We start from the raw sequence: 17,777 nt of genomic DNA on the forward strand, positions 1-17,777 counted from the left end.
TGGTGGCAATCTAGGCAGTTCTACCATTCTGAATTCTTGCATCCCAAACAGCTTTGGTTACTAACGATATGAACCACTGGATCTAACCCTCCTTGAATACAAATGTGTTACTGATTTGTAGGCTTTTTTTTGCCAACCGTAGTCTGTTTCCAGCTATTCTCATGTGGCTTTTTTTAATTTATATTTTATTGCTTTTTAATTAACAAAAAAAAAGAGAGAGAGAAAAGGAGCAAAACATAAGGATAAAAGTGATAGAGATATTTACAGTTGTCAAAGAGAAAAAATATATTAAAAAAATTAAACAATATAAGAAAGGATGAAACAGAAATACGAAATACCATTATAATAATACGCAGTTACAACTCTATTTGTACTTGTCTAATGCAAACATTATTCAAATACATATATATTTCTAACATATTTATGATAAAAATAAAGGTAAAGGTTTTCCTTGTGCAATTGTATCCGACTCGAGGGCGGTGGTCATCTCCGTTTCTTAGCTGAGTGAGCCAGTGTTGTCCAAAGTCCCTTTCTGTGGTCATGTGGCCAGCATGACTATGTGCCGAGGTGCACAGAATGCTGTTACTTTCCCACCCAAGTGACACCTATTTATCTACTCATATTTACATGCTTTTGAATTGCTAGGTGGAAGCTTGCCCTGTAGCAGGGCGCTTGGCTCTTGAATCTGGATTGTTAGCTTTCCAGCTGACAAGCTCGGTGTCTTTAACCACTGAGCCATCACGCCCCCTTTATTTACACTATATTACCTTTTTTTTTTTTAAGGGACGCAGTGGCTCAGTGGGTTAGGACGCTGAGCTTGTCGATCAGAAGGTCGGCAGTTTGGCGGGTCGAATCCCGAGTGCCGCGTAACAGAGTGAGCGCCTGTTACTCGTCCCAGCTTCTGCCCACCTAGCAGTTCGAAAGCACATAAAAATGCAAGTAGAAAAATAGGGACCGCTACGGTGGGAAGGTAACAGCGTTCCGTGCGCCTTTGGCGTCTAGTCATGCCGGCCACATGACCACGGAGACGTCCTCGGACAAGCGCTGGCTCTTCGGCTTTGAAACGGAGATGAGCACCGGCCCCTAGAGTCGGAAACGACTAGCACGCATGTGCGGGGGAACCTTTACCTTTACCTTTACCCTTCTTTTAACTGACTGTATTGTGTATCCGTGAATCCCACATTTCACTGTACTCATTTATACAAAATCTACGTCTGTAGGCAATCTGCTCGTAATTGTCTGTAGGCAATCTGCAACTGCAGTCAATTCCTCAATGAGTAAATGGAGCTATACATTTGCCTTTCCAATACTGTAATATCAAAATAAATGTTTTAGCCACAGAAAGGGCACAGAGAATTGTTTTCGTTATCCAGTTGTCAAATTCCATGCACTAAGTATATGGTTCAAAAGAATATTATCTTCTGAAAATGTTAGCTTTGGTTGCACAATCGTATTTATATAATCCACTCCTTCCTTCCTAAACTTAGTAAGTATAGCACATTGTAGAAACATATGTTTCAAAGAAGCATTATCCTTATTACATGTCTAAGAAAATGCTGTTTCTGACAGTCCTCCCCTTTTCTGTACCAAGCTATTTTCAAGTGAGTTGGCTCTGAGGTGTAATAAAGGAGGAAACTAGACCTAGGATTTGAAATTGAGGACTACCTGTGCTTCTTGAAGAACAGAGAGCCAGTCCTGTTTGAAAAGTACAGATAGTCCTTGATTTCAAATCTATGCCCACCTATCTCTAGTTCTTCAACCAAGACTGGCTACCAAGACTGGTTATGCCCTGGTGTCTCTCCTCTCCCTCTCCCGCTATCCCCCTGCTCTCTGTGTCTCTGTCTGTCTGTCTGTCTGTCTGTCTCTGTCTCTCTCTGTCTCTCTGTCTCTGTCTCTCTCACTCTCTCTCTGCACAAATTATCCATGTGGTTAGACTGTGCAAGAGGTTCTGCTAAATATTCTTTGGGGAGGGGGTTGCCCTCCTCACACCTGAAGATTTTGTGCAAGGCTAGTCTTAAGCTTTCTGGGCCAACCCTAGATAGAGTGAAGCTGTTCCCTCATGGGAGGAGACCTCTAAGTACCAGATAGCCTCCCATCTGCGGTTAAGTTGTCCTGAGCTTTAGAGAAGGATCCTCATAAATGCAATTTGGTCAGCTTCTGTGTGATATGACTCTTTGAACTCAGTTTGTGCACTTTTGTTGTGAAGTAGTCCTCGCATTTTGTCTAAGCACTGGCTGAATGGTGCTGTCTCTGCTCCCATAGGTGCTGACTGGAGGAGAGAAAAAAAGTGTCCATGAGCATCTGCAGAGTGTCCTTTCCTTTCTCCGTGATAACTGGGGTTTGGAAAATATTACAGAGTATGAATTGCATAAGGAGAATGTGTTATTATTGCTACTACCAATATAGTAAAAATTTTAGTCATCTAGTAAAAAAAATAGGGAAACGATAAAGGTAAAGGTAAAGGTTCCCCCGCACATGCATGCTAGTTGTTTCCGACTCTAGGGACCGGTGCTCATCTCCGTTTCAAAGCCGAAGAGCCAGCGCTTGTCCGAGGACGTCTCCGTGGTCATGTGGCCGGCATGACTGGATGCCAAAGGCGCACGGAACGCTGTTACCTTCCCACCGTAGTGGTCCCTATTTTTCTACTTGCATTTTTACGTGCTTTTGAACTGCTAGGTTGGCAGAAGCTGGGACGAGTAACAGGCGCTCACTCTGTTACGCGGCACTCGGGATTCGACCCACCAAACTGCCGACCTTCTGATTGACAAGCTCAGCGTCCTAACCCACTGAGCCACCGCGTCCCAGAGTTAACTATTTCGCTCTTTCTGTTCTCAACGTATGAAAATATGAATGTTTGCAGTATGTATTACTAAGTTTACTTGTTTGGCCAGGTAAAACTGAAAGTGGAAAATATTTGGAGCCCTAGCGTAAAAGCAAATCTTAACCACTAGCTTTTATCATATTTGTCCTTGATTTCTGGTTTATAATTAATCCAGAAAAATTGTCATCCCAGGAAAAGTGTTACAGTCTGTTGTCTGAATATGAATTAAAAGCTATCTGCTGCAGTGACTAAGTGACATTATGCCCCTCTCTTTCCTTGAGGTTTTGGAAAATAAGTTTGACTTTGAATTATGGTTTCCATCCTAGGAATTGGTTACTTTTGCAGATGCAAGGGGCTGGGATCTTTTCCTGCAAGAGAAAAACATTCTTGTGTGATTAAAAAAATACCCTTGCAGAGTTAGGGTTAATTTTGCAGCTGGAATGATTTGCATGCTATCTGTAGCCTCCTGGCACCACCCTCTCCTTAAAGCAGTGTATTTCTACCAACTTGCCTTTGATACAATTATTCATCCTGGCAAAAAAAAAAGAACATAGGATATCCTTATCCAAGTTCCCCAGGGAGTATTATGGGATCATATGAGTTTACCTTGCACTCAGCAGATCTCATTTGCCAAGTTTCCAGGCTGAGGGTTTTACCTAGCCCAGCAATCCCATCTGATTTTCAACACAGTTAACTAAGACTGGCACTTGAAGCTTTTCTGCGCCAAAAATGTGCTCTTGCTTTTGAAAGGTAATGGGTACAAACAGGTAGTCCTCGACTTACCCACCACAATTGGGACCAGGCTTTCTGTTGCTAAGCAAGATGATAATTAAGTGAGTTGTACCTGATTTTATTACCAATTTGCCCCAGTTGTTAACTGAATCAGTGCCATTGTTAAATGAGTCACATGATCATTAAACAGATCCAGCTTTGCCCATTGACTTTGCTGATCAGAAGCCAATTGGGAAGGTCGCAAATGGTGATCATATGATCCCAGGGTGCTGCAATCATCATAAATACAGGCCAGTTGCCAAGTGCCTGGATTTTGATCAGGTGACTGTGGGTGCTGTCACAGCCATAAGTACAAGGACCAGCCATAAGGTACTTTTTCCAATGCTGTTATAACTTTGAACCATAAATAAATGTACGTAAGTCGAGGACCAGCTGTAATTTGGTGGAATGCCACTTGCTTTGCATGCCAAAAGTCCTAAATTTAATCCATGGGGATGGCTTGATCACGAACAGACAGATAAGACCTTGAGCTTTAAAAATTGCCAAGTTGTATCCAGGTCTGACCAATTTTCAAACAGTCTTCTAATGTATATCATAGGAGAGTCAGTGCAGTTTATTAGATACACAAAGTCTGGACTGCAGACATCCCGCCACTTGTTAGTTGTGAAGTCGTGTCTGACCCATCACGACCCCATGGACAACGTTCCTCCAGGCCTTCCTGTCCTCTACCATCTTCTGGAGTCCATTTAAGCTCATGCCTACTGCTTCAGTGACTCCATCCAGCCACCTCATTCTCTGGTGTCCCCTTCTTCTATTGCCCTCAATCTTTCATCCAGCCACTAGGTGGGAGCAAATAAGGTATTGTATCACTTTTTGCTGCCATCTAGTGGCAACTTGATTTTTCAATCAACGTTTTATACTAGCTGCTTATAACCATATATTGATAAATTGTCTAGGGCTATGTGGATAGCCGCAAAACCTCCCCAAACTCTTATTAAGAGTTGGAAGGCATTTAAGGCTGTTGGTGCATCATCAATCAAAATGTCTATTACAGAATGCACAGACAATTACCCACTGCCAGCATAGAAATGCAGAAACATTCATTCTTTGCTGTCATCTTATAGTTGTCTGGATTTTTGCAATCACAGATGAGGAAGCTCTAAAGCAAAAGAAGCCATCAAATTCCAAATCTGCCCCGGTATTATTTCTATGTATATGTAAGCTTAAGGGATGCAGTGGCTCAGTGGGTTAGGACGCTGAGCTTGTCGATCAGTAGGTGGGCAGTTTGGCGGGTTGAATCCCGAGTGCCGCGTAGCAGAGTGAGCGCCTGTTACTCGTCCCAGCTTCTGCCAACCTAGCAGTTCGAAAGCACGTAAAAATGCAAGTAGAAAAATAGGGACCACTATGGTGGGAAGGTAACAGCGTTCTGTGCGCCTTTGGCGTCTAGTCATGCCGGCCACATGACCACGGAGACGTCCTCGGACAAGCGCTGGCTCTTCGGCTTTGAAACGGAGATGAGCACCGGCCCCTAGAGTTGGAAATGACTAGCATGCATGTGCGGGGGAACCTTTACCTTTACCTATATGTAAGCTTATAGGTAGGTAGGTAGATAGGTAAGTAGGTAGGTAAGGTCCTGGTACTGTCATTTTTGAAGTCTGCTATGAGGACTGTTATAATTGGTGCCAGAACTTCCTGGCATCCTTTGTCAATGCTGGTCAAAAGGTGAGGTAGTAAGTTAGAAGAGATGTTGGAGAATGTCTGTCAATTCTGGGGGAAGACAGATAAAACGGTATATCTCAACAGTCTGCATCTTACTATTGTATGCCTTCCTAGGTGACCTTGGCTGATCTTGATAAACTAAACTGGGTTGCACATGGTTAATTAAAGAGAGATCACCAGGAAATACCAGAACTGTAAGGCAGATTGTGGAATTTGAAAAAAAAGAAAACATCCTGAAGAAGACAATGGCAAGCCAGTCCCATAACATTGCCAAGAAAACTGCATAAATCACTAGGGTTCTGCTGCCCCCACTGATAAGCCCATTCATTATTCATTCTTTCAGGGCCCTTCAACTTTACTGGTAGATTGCCAGAAGCTCCCTTCTCAATTTTTGATTAAATGTGATTTATGTAATCTTTTGGGTAGGCCTTAAATTGTCTTAGTACCTGAGGGGAGGAAACTCTGCCTTTACTGACTGTATTTCATGAAACTGGGTTTTCAGATAAGAGTTATGTTTTGCATTGGATCAGCGGATAGCTTGTTGGCTGCTGAAAAGTTATGAAAAGATCTCAAGTACAGTAATAAAAAGGATCATCTCTGTGAACAGAGGGGCAGAGGGTTGACTATTTCTCTGAGGCTCAACAGAATGCATGATGAGAATGGTGGCTGAATATTCAAAGTCTTCCGGACAATATTTCTGACTATATTGATTATTCCATTTTGCATTGCTGTCATGATCATTTTCTCATCCAGTCTCCTTTTGCGTGCATGTTTGAGAAAGAATTGGTTCCTCAACACAACTTAATGTTTTTTTTTAATCATTCTCAGTTGTTGTCAGTGTTCAAGGCTATACAGGTAGTCCTTGACTTACAACCACAGTTGGGACCAGAATTTCTGTTGCTAAGTTGTTAAATGAGTCAGGACTGGTTTTGTCACCTTTATTGCCAGTTAAGCAAATCACTGCAGTTATTAAGTGAATTTAATGGCTGCTAAGTGTATCTAGCTTCCTACCATTGGCTTTCTTTGTCTGAAGCAAATGGCAATTGTGTGATCCTGGCCTCTGCAACCATCTAAATGTATGCTGGTTGCCAAGTGCCTCAATTTTGATCACGTGACTGTGGGGAGGCTGCAACAGTCATAAGTGTGAGGACCAATTGTAAGTTACTTTTTTCATGCCATTGTAACTTTGAATGGTGGTTAAATGAATGGTGGTTAAATCAAGGACTACCCGTCTGCATATTCTCGCCCTTACAAAGACACACAGAGGCAAATCTCAGTCTATAGTCTTGAATCTTTGTCTTTCCTTCAGTATCAATTCATTAGGAAAGAGAAGCATATACAAGGCTGGAGGAAGAGGAGGGACTAGATTTCACAATATCTTTTCATCTGATAGGGAAACAGATGTGATTGCAATGGTTAGAATGCAGGATCGCCCACAGTCTGGAGTTTGATCCTGATGGGCTCAAGGTTAACTCAGCCTTCCATCCTTTTGAAGTGGGTAAGATGAGGACCCAGATTGTTGGGGGCAATACACCGACATCGTAAACCACCCAGAGACTGCTTTAAAGCACTGTGGAGCGCTCTATAAGTCTAAGTGCTATTGCTTTTGCAAAAGAATTAACAATTATAGCTGCTTAGTCTGCTATTGCTGATGATCACATCAAGAGCCTCGGATCCCCTTTTGAGAAAGGCAGGTGGGGAGTGATGACTATGCCCAGTAATTTTCAACATAATTCCACAAACAAGAAACTGTGAAATAAACTCTTAAAACTGAAATGACATTCAGGAGAACAATTCCAAGTGCAAATTTGACTTTCAGCCTCCTTCAAACCTGAGGGAAATCTTCATCTTAATGACGTGAGAGAACCTTTCACAAATCACAATATCTTTTATTTATTTATTTATTTATTTTATTTTATTTTATTGAATTTGTATACCGCCCTATTCCCGTAGGACTCAGGGCGGTTTACAGGGCAGTTAAAACCATGAAATACAAAAAATTAAAATCAATTAAAACAATTAAATTAAATTCAAGCCCCAAGAGTAAATGCATTTATGATTAAATGCTTAAACCACTTCTTCTTTTTTGGGGGGTGGGGGAAAACATTCTATTTTTCTGACAAGGAAATCAAAGAGCTCTTTTAAATATCGTGACAGAGAATTAGGATGCTGGTTGACTGGCATTTCCCAGGGTGGAAAATAAAGTGAGCTGGCACTCATGGGTAACAGCGCGTGAAGGAATCTATGAAGCCTGGAGAAGACGATCTATTTTTTTTATTGTCTCATATAATTAAAAAGAGAGAACAAGAGAAATTCCAAGCACACAGATGCACACACATGTGCACACATCCACCCACATTACACCACAAAATAACTGGGAGAAATTAAAAACAAAAGCATCCCACCTGTATCAGGGTGGGTCTGACCACTGAAATCAGAAATAGATATAGAGAAATCCATCCTGTCTGGATAATTAAACCTTTCCTGTTCTTTCACCACAATTGCAACGAAACAGACGTGTGTCTCATTCTTCATTCCAAACTATGATTCCAAAGCTGTCACTTTCAATTGGAAGGGCGTATGTCATTTTACCTATTTTTATTCACCTGCCCTTTTTGGCTGGTATTTTGGGGCCGGCAAAAGCACACCCTATTGCGTATAGGAAACAGCATCTTTGAAAAGTGCCATTTAAAAAAATGTTGTTGTGTGACCTGTCTCTGAAAAAGATCATCTTTCATGAGGCAAGGCTACAAAATGGAATCTGAACTGAAGTTACTTCTGTTTTATTCCCTGGTTTTATTTTTTAAAGATTTCAATTCTGGAAAAAATATTTAACCTTTTAAAGTTGTTTGGGGCTGCTAAAGAAATGTCTGGCTCTTTCCGAAAAATCGTCACCATCCTGAGCTTGTATAATGTTCAATGTTCATTGGGCATTTGGTAACGTGTGGCTTTCAGCCTGACTCTTACAGCTGGACCTGAGATTGCTGGATCATGTGGAAGGCAAATAATAATTCAGAATTAAAGTTGATACTTTCTGCATTCGGTCACCTATTTGCATTTTGTTTCTGGTCTGATTTCTATCCTGTCTTTTGTGGTGTACATCGTAGTCATTCCTATTTCTCCCCACAGCAACCTTGTGAAATGGGTTGGACTAAGAAAAAGTGTATGCGTTAGACCAGCCAGGACCATTCTCCTGGTGGGGGAATTCTGGGAGTTGAAGTCCACATATCTTTAAAGTTGCTAAGGAAGTGAAAACTGCATTACACTGAGAAGGCGATAGATAAAGTAGAGGCGAAGACTGCTTTAACTCATGCGTAGATCTCATGTTTGGCATGCTGAAGGTCCAGCTTTGGTCTCTTATATCTCTAGTGAGGACCAGGCTTAAATGAGAATTTTACTTGTCAGTACAAAGGGGGAATGAATAGTTTGCTGAATTCACAGTTATGACAGTGATGAAAAAGTTAACTTTGCAACCAGTCCTTGCATTTACTACCTTTGCAGTCTGTAAAGCAAAGAAAAGTTGAAGTAAAATCATAACCATGGTGGCTGTTTCACTTAGCAGCTGCTTCTCTTAATGACTGAGTGGCTGGTCCCAATTGTGGTCATTAAATGAGACTACCTATTTGGTTGCAGAAATTGATTTCTGTCTAATTAGACTAGATGGCAGGCCCATAACATCTCCCTCCATCAATTTCCCTACATCACCCCCTCATTTTTTTTCCAGTGAAATGCTATGGGTCAGGCCTTCTTTCACCAAGACTTTTGGATAGCTCTTGACATGATAGCTGGCAGGCAATTTTCCTGGCAACTTGACTGTCATTGTCTGAACTTTATACCACTCAGAATGAATATACTCATGCTGCCATCTGGATTCTGCAAAGCTGGGTTTTTATTTTGTCACTCTATTTATTCTTCTGTTCTCAAATCTTTCTCTGCAATTGTGCCGCCTCCATCTTTAAAACCTCTGTGTTGCCTCTTCTTTTGTTGCGCATGAACAAACCATCTAATTAAAAATGTGACTTCCAGATCTACAAAGAATAGAAAATAGATTTAACAGTGAATTGCGTGGTAAAACACAGTATCTTTGTAGCCCACAGTGAGTGATAACATACTGTCAGTGGGTTGCAAATATTCGTTTTCTGTTTTGTAAAGGCCAAGGAATTGCAGTAGGATGTTAGGGAAACTCGGGTTCAAATTCATCTTCGGCTCACTTTGACACTGTTACTGTCTCTTAGCCCAATCATACCTCAGAATTGTTGGAGAATTGGGAGGAGGGAATGCTACATATGAAGCCTTGAGGGAAAATGACATGTAAATATAATGAAGAAATACAGTAATAAGCAAAATATATAAACACAGTTTAAATCTGACTATTTATGAGGAAACAATTTCTTCCTTTGAATTTTGAGTACAGTAGTTCTTGACTTCAGTCTGTTCATTTAACCATGGTTCAAATTTACAACAACCTCGGAAAAAGTGACTTGCAACCAGTCCTTGGAAATTATGACTGTCGCGTCACCCCACCACCACCACCACATTATTGCAATTTGGGCACTTAACAACTAGCTCACATTTATGATGGTGACAGCATCTTGTGGTCATGTGATCATGACTTGTCACCTTCCCAGCCAGCTTCAACAAGCAAAGTCAATTAATGACCACATGATTCACTAAATGACATAATTAATAACCACAGGAAAAATGGTGGTAAAATCAGATCTGGTTATGTGATGACTCACTTTACAATTGCATCACTTAGAAACCAAAATTCTGGTTCCCATTGTGGTCATAAGTTGAGGACTACCTGTAACATCTGTAGCATATGAAGTATTCACAAATGGTTTGAATGGAAGAGCAGAATCTGTCATGCATTCCCAATGCATCTGGAAGGTACCAGGTTAGGGAAAGCTGATATAGATTATTGATACTTTGTTTTTGACTTTCCCAACTAAGTTTCTAAAGTTTGGGAATTGCTGACCCAATCCATCTCTTCCTTTCTGTTCTTCTGCAGTTTTCATCTGTAGCTTTATGGTGGCAGCCCCAATATTTGGCTATCTTGGTGACCGGTTCAACAGGAAGATTATTCTTAGCTGTGGGATCTTCTTCTGGTCAGCCATTACCTTCTCCAGCTCCTTCATCACTGAACAGGTAAGAGCTTTGCAGAGGGAATGATATATGCTCTGAAGCTGGAGGACCTGGTCAGGTGAGACACAAGCTTTTGAAATGAAAAAGAGGGCCAGGAATTCTGGAGAGGTGTATGGCTCAGGAGGAGATCATCTGATTTACCTGTATAAAAGTAGGCTCAGTCTCCATCATTTTGAAGGAAATATAAAGCTCTGGTCAGCCACTTGATGTAGACAAGGGAGTAAAATGCACAAGTCTTAAAAATGTCAAGGTTAGATACTCCTGATGTAGATGGTATTACAAAGGGGAATAGACAGTTAGTCAGTGTTGCACACACAAAACTCAACTTTAGTCACTGGTATTTCCAGTTGAAAAGAGCCATGGTAGAATGCAGTATTGCAAGCTAACTCTGCCAACTGCCAGTAGTTCGATCCTGACTGGCTCAAGGTTGACTCAGCCTTCCACTCTTCCGAGGTCGGTAAAATGAGGACCCAGATTATTGGGAGCAATATACTGACTCTGTAAACTGCTTAGAGAGGGCTGTAAAACACTATGAAGCGGTATATAAGTCTAAATGCTCTTGCTATTGCTATACATTGGAAAGATCCTTGGCTGAAATCCTACTTTTACCAGTCAGTGTAGACAGTAATTGAACAATGATCTCATTTAGCCTGCTGTCTCTGTGAACAGGCAGTTTTCCTGCATGCTAGGTAAATCTTGTGGGAGAGCATCTATTTTGCATTGAAAAGATCCCAGCCCTAATCTTTAGCATCGTCAAGCTGGGTTGAGAAAGACAGCCGTGTGAAATCTTGCAGCATTATTACTAGTAATGCTGAACCAGATAGATCTATTGTCTGATTTGTTGTGATACAGATTTATTGAAGGTCATTGCTTAGCAGTAGAACCCATGTTTTTCATTTACTGGTGGTGGTAGGGGTTTTCAGTATCTCAAGATGGAGTTGAAAACATGGTCCCTGGATTGGCCACCTGGGCAGATACAAGCCAGTCTTCCAAATTAGTGTCCATTATATGCCAGCTTTCTGACTTACAAAGATATATCAGCCCATGTAGTGTCTTCCAGATGTTTTGTAGAATTCTCATGTTTCAACCAAGTCCCTAGAATATCAGCAAGTTGCCAGATTGTCTACCTTCACTCCAGTTTCTTTGCACTTTGCCTTTACAAAGTCCAAAATAAGTTGCTCTTAGATGGAAACTGTTGAAATAAATTAAGCAATCATTCTTCAACTCCGTCAGGAAATGGCCATTGTTCAGGGCGAGCTATAATTTGTCCACTTTCTTTCAATTATTTTCTAACACTTGCAACATAATAACAGGCCTCCAAAGAAAGAAGTGGAGCTTTAGATTTGACCTCTTGGTCTTTGGCCAAATACAACATTTTTTAGCAATTTTATGGCCATCACAGACTGAAAAATGGCAGTCAGGACATTGTGACCTAACAATGCAAAGAGTCTAAAGTCCACTGCATTAGTGAAGCTACTTGATGCCAAAAGGGAGGAAGGCTGTCTCTAAGGTGACACCTAATTTTTTTTGTACTAAAAATAACATTACCCACCACCATCCTCAAATTTGCTGTTTTCAGGAGCTTTCATATGGGAAAACTGTAAATGAAAATGATCCTCTGGTATGAGAGTAAGCGTAAGATCTTTTAACTTTTTACAGGCAATGAGGACATAAAGTAATTCATTCCATTCCTATGACTTGGTGATTCTGAAGGTACACAGGTACATTAGTTACGCAGCCTTCCCAGACGTGCATCATTTATAAGGTGCAAAGGATGCTCCAGTGGACCATTAGACTGAATCTTGGAAGTGGCCCACAGCTGCTCTTGTGAGGCCCAGCTTGCAAATTTGGCACAATGTTAAGTCAATTTGACAGGCACTAGGCACAGAGTATCTTCACATTGATATCTTATCAGTAAAACTCCCATCTCAGACTTAAATATCTTTGTCAGCTTCTAAATGGATCCCGACCATCTTCTTCTAGTTTGATCTGCTTTTAATGATGATATCAAATTGAACAACAAAGAGGTCCCTGCTGCTCTATTTTAACTGTTTTATTTCTTAAACTGGCCTATATCACTGTTTTGGTTGCTGCTTTTATTTAAAAGATAAGAGGGGTGGGTTTTTTGGTATTTTTAAATGTAAACATAAGCTCCTGTAGTAGGGAGGTCCTCAGGTGATATAAATAAATGAAGTTTGCTTTGTCTGAACATGCCGTCTTCTCCGATAGTCAAATATTGAAAGTCTGTAAGTCTATGAATTTATTTTGTATAGTTCCTAAAGGTAGGACAAGAACCAAGTGGATAACTTAACAGAGGGAAATGCAAACTGGAAATAAGAAAGAATGTTGGGTCATGAGAAATATTAAGCAAATATATCCAGCCTGCTTGCTGAAGTCATGGATTCTCCATCATTGGAGATTTTCAAGCAAATATTACAGAGCCATTTGCTTGACTGGGGCAGTGTTTTTCAACTTTGGCAATTTTAGGGTGTGTGGACTTCAATTCCCAGAGTTTCCCAGCCAGTATATCTGGCTGGGATATTCTGGGAGTTGAAGTCCATACATCTTAAAGTTGCCAAGGTTGAGAAACATTGGCCTCGGGGGGCGGGGGAATCAAATGAGAATTTCTGCTCAGGAGGTTAGACTTGAAAAAAATCTATTACATACCTATGATTTTATGCTGACATCAACATTTAGCCATAATTCTTGACAATATTGCTGGGTGTGATCCCGATATATTCTCACACTGAAGGTTTGGACTGGGTGTGAAACGTGTCCCTTGCTATCTAAGCATTCATGCCTATCACTTATAACCACAATCTTGGTTCTTAGAACAAAGTAAAGGCAACACATTCAGATCATTCAAGTTCATTTTTAACAGTTTCTTAATCTGCAAATATGTTAAGTTTGGAAAATCAAGCCTGATTTTTTTAAAGACCACATTAAAATTTGTGTACATTTTAGTGCACATTTCTTCATTTTACTTGCAAATTTTGCCTAATGTATACTACTCTTCTGTTCCCAAATAGATCCCATATGGTACATTATTTCATGAATATATGTATTTTTCTGCAAACTGCTTCTTAATGCACATTTCGAACATTACTCTATTGGTTTGAAAATGCAAAATGAACTAAGGTTACATTCAGATGTCAAATAAATCAATTTCATTTGTAGCCTGCACAGTTGTAGACAAATCAAGTAAAACACCTTGATTTTTCTAGCGTTCACCTGCTGTCTGTCCCTTAAAGTACTCTTCTATGAGAGTGAGATACTGAAACATATTATACCACCAGGCTACACGTTAAGAAAAAGTGCCATCTTTGACTGTTTTTTGCATTAAAATATGCTTTCACTTCTTGGTGTATTCTCTGCTTACATGGAATTTCTATCTCTGAGTTTAACACAAGGTGTTGTTTAAAAATGGTGTTGTCTGCCTCATTCCATAGTTCTGATTTAAGATTCCATCATTTAGTCATTCATATGAGTAAAACATATGAAGAATGGTTGCAGGAACTGAGTATGGCCAGTCTAGAGAAAAGAAGGACTAGGGGTGACATGATAGCACTATTCCAGTATTTGAGGGGCTGCCACTAAGAATAGGGGGGTTCAACTTATTTTCCACAGCACCTGAAGGCAGGGCAAGAAACAATGGATGGAAACTAATCAAGGAGAGAAGCAGCCTGGAATTAAGGAGAAACTTCCTAGCAGCTGCTAGGACAATTAAGCAGTGGAATAGCTTTCCTTCAGACGTTGTGGGTGCTTTGTCACTGGAGGCTTTTAAGAAGAGACTGGACAGCCACTTGTCTGAAATGGGTCTCCTGCTTGAGAAGGGGGCTGGACTAGAAGACCTCCAAGGTCCCTTCCAGTTCTATTCTGATTCCAATAGACCAGAACTCGACAAAGGAAATTCTATTTATATTCTCTCCCTGTGATCAGCATGAGGAGGAAGATGAACACTGCAGCTTCCACTTTTTTATTCTGTTGTGTCAGGCTACGCCAAGTGTGATTTTTTTTGGGGGGGGGTGCATTTAAGTATGGGATCATCCAGCAAACTCTTTTGAATCATGCAACATCATTGGTTTCAGGACCATGCCTGGAAGAGGTTGCCTGTGTCCATATATCAAGGCTCTTTAGTTGTCACTGCTGTTAGGTCACACACGGTTAGCTGATGGGAAAAAGGTGCTTCTCTGTTTGGAAACCTGGTTGCAAAGGCTAATTAATGCATACATACCTGGTGAGATGAGCCAAAGCTGGCTCAGGCGCTCTATGCATGATTTCCCTCCAGTGGAGAGAAGCTAGCTGCGTTTCATTCATCACAGCAGACCGACTGCATTCCAGAGATTGTTCTTCTGCTGTCACACCCAGATGGGGCATGGGCAGCTACTTAGCCAGCCTGCCACCTGATCCCACAGGTGAGCTATTTTTATAAAATTAGGATGGCTGTCTCCTTGGGAGGGGCAGAAGTGCATGGCCTGTCATTCCCACGGCCATAATAGCCAGCACAAATTATGTATCCCAAAGGACACCTAGTTCCCAAGCCCTGCCTTTACACTTATTGGGTCATTTGACTTTCATGTCTTGTTCACACCTCCCAGTTTTCCTGTCTGTAAAATGGAAAAGGTAGCGTTTTTTGAGGGTTGTTTTTTTTGCAAGGTTTGTTTATCAGATTAAAAACTTATTAGCCCATCTTATACGAAGTGCCATGACACAAAGATGTGCAACAGTGGCCAAACTGGGGATAGACCATTCTGGAAAATTCCAGAATGTTCCATTTCCCTGCCTTCTATTTTTTGGATCAAACTGCTTCTGCTTTGGCACATTTATTTCTAGAAACTTCTGAACTGCCCCTTCCCACAAAATGAGGTGGATTGGAGGAGTTTTGGCATGGCCCAGAAAGAAACGGAATCTTTGGGGATTCTCTGGAAAGGTTTACTTTCAGATCGACAAATTTTGCATATCTCTAGTGAACACCTAGAAACAGTGTGTTGATGATGCTGGCTGGAGCAAAGGTCTTGTCCAGGGGTGTCAAACTGCCGGCCTGCGGGCCAGACACGTCACAACGAAACTGCGCCCACCCCATTGCCGGCAATGAGGAAAAAGCTCCAATACGTCGTGCGATGTCACGTGACATCGCGAGTTGTCCCTACGTGTCCTTCAGTCCAACAATTTTTCCCATGGTGTCAAAGATCATAAAAGGGCTTCTTCTGGTGAAAGCGGGTGGAGTTGGTGAACTGTCAGATGAAATGCAGAAAGGATTGCAATTTTTCTTAGTTGCTAACTGAAAAATGTGATCCATACGCCACACCCTTCCCCCTGTAACAGACCTCCAAGAAGGCTGCTTTCTCTGTCCCTGTAGCATTCCATGGGGAGACATGATAGCAGACTCCCAATTCTGGAAGTACTGTCACAGGGGAAAGGGTGTGAATATATTTCCCATAGTTTGCGAGGGCTTTAGGCTTTATGGCAGGAAATCCACATTTGAAACAAAGAGGAATTTTCCGAACATGACATGTAGCAAGCACTGAATCAGGTTGCCCCCCCACTCACACACACACACACACACACACACACACACTCACTCACACACACACACACACACACACACACACACACACTGAGATGTGGGACTTCCATCACTGCAGGTTTTCAACCAAAGCTGAAGAGGCACTTTTGTGGGATGCTGCCAAGATTCCTGTCTTTGGGCGAGGGATGGACTCCCAAGATTTGTTCCAGGGGGAGATATCATGAAGGAATGCCTCAGGGAGTGAGGGGAGACTTTTTAAGATTCGGATAGTCAGACAGGTTTCAGGGCAGCGGAAGGATACACAACAGACATCAACACTCAGCAGTAGCATCCTGTGCTATTCCTAACAAAAAATGTTCAAAACAAATAAATTCTCAGACAACCTGAGAAGACAGAAAGAAAGCGGGGGGAGAGGGGGAGGTGTTCCCTCAGAAGAAGATTTTTGACAAATTTCTGCAGATTTCATCATACCGTTAACTGAATTATTCACTGAGCATAATAATCAAAGGTAGTCCTTGACTAATGGCCACAACTGAGCCCATGATTTCAGTTGTTAAGCAAATCAGTGAGTTTTGGCCCCCTTTTACAAGTTTTCTTGCCACAGTTCCTGAGTGAATCACTACAATTGTTAAGTTAGTAACACAGTTGTTAAATGAATCTGGCTTCCCCATGGACTTTGCTTGTCAGAAGGTCGCAAAAGGGGATCACGTGAGCCAATTGCCAATTTCCAAGCATCCAAATTCTGACCACATGACCACAGAGATGCTGCAGTGGTCATAAGTATGAAAAACAGTCATAAGTCACTTCTTTCAATGCCGTCGTAACTTTGAACGGTTACTAAATGAATGGTTATAAGTTGAGGACCACATGCAATGACTATAAGAGAAATTCCAAAACCCTCTTCAGATAATTCAAGAAAGAGTGTGACCACTTTTGAGCTCAAAAAGGGGACAGCTTTGATGGAGCAGTCACAGCTGCCATATTGATTTCTTTTTGAACCCTGTCTCTGAGCAGGGTGTCCTGCATTGGGGTCAACAGCTGAGGAGGGAGAGATTAAGATCAAGTGGACAGTTCTGAGTTTTTCCTTACCTGTGTTGGGGTCCCTCTCATTTAACCATGGGCTGCCCCACACTACTAATTATGACATCATATCCAACCAAGTGGGAAGTGCGAAGGAGAAAGAGGTAACTCGCAACATACTCACAAACAACCATGAATATAGTTCATGGGCCACGTGGCCAGGAAACCAATATTCCCTTTTTCCATTTTACTGTCCACTCAGTAATATGGTGTTATGAGGCAACCATTTTTTTTCCAGACCTCAGGATAGGAAATAAAACCCTATCATGTCCCCAGAGTATTACCACAATTTACTATCTTGAGGTAAGACTTGTTTGTGCCTGCCTAAACAAAAAAGGTAAAAGAAAAACCCTTAATTTTGAGCTGTCTATATCTTTAGGGATAAAAATACATACTTAATTATCTTAATGGCTGTGTGTCACAATGCCTCCAACTTCACCAAGCATGGTGCAGCAAAAAGTGAGCAATTTAAAACTTTGGGGCTGTGGCTAGCAATGGTTTGGGGTTTTATTCTTGATAGCAAAAATAGGCTATAAAGCCTTAGGGTGTGTCAATACTGCAGAAAGGTCTGGCTAAAAATATGTTGTTGCATACGGCAAAAGTACAATTTTATATAAAGAAGTCAACTCAGTTGGTAATTGTTTTCTTTCAAAACTAGTGAGAAGACAGTATTTGGAGATTTTCAAAGGGGAGCAGACCTGAGGCCATGTACTTCAGGGCTGTCAAACTGCCAGGCCACAGGCCGGATGTGTC

General features: G+C 41.3%; 1 protein-coding gene across 1 annotated transcript in view; it reads left to right on the forward strand.

Annotated features, from left to right (window-relative positions):
• Window positions 1–17,777, forward strand: part of LOC308671550 (sphingosine-1-phosphate transporter SPNS2-like) — a 156,276-nt gene that overhangs the window by 64,745 nt on the left and 73,754 nt on the right. Inside the window, exon 3 of the mRNA XM_081333797.1 lies at window positions 10,284–10,420. Coding sequence (XP_081189923.1) covers window positions 10,284–10,420 — 137 coding nt within the window. The remainder of the gene's footprint in view (window positions 1–10,283; window positions 10,421–17,777) is intronic.

This window comes from Vipera berus (assembly GCF_964194415.1).
Source record: "Vipera berus genome assembly, chromosome: 1".
In the NCBI taxonomy this organism is placed as follows: Eukaryota; Metazoa; Chordata; class Lepidosauria; order Squamata; family Viperidae; genus Vipera; species Vipera berus.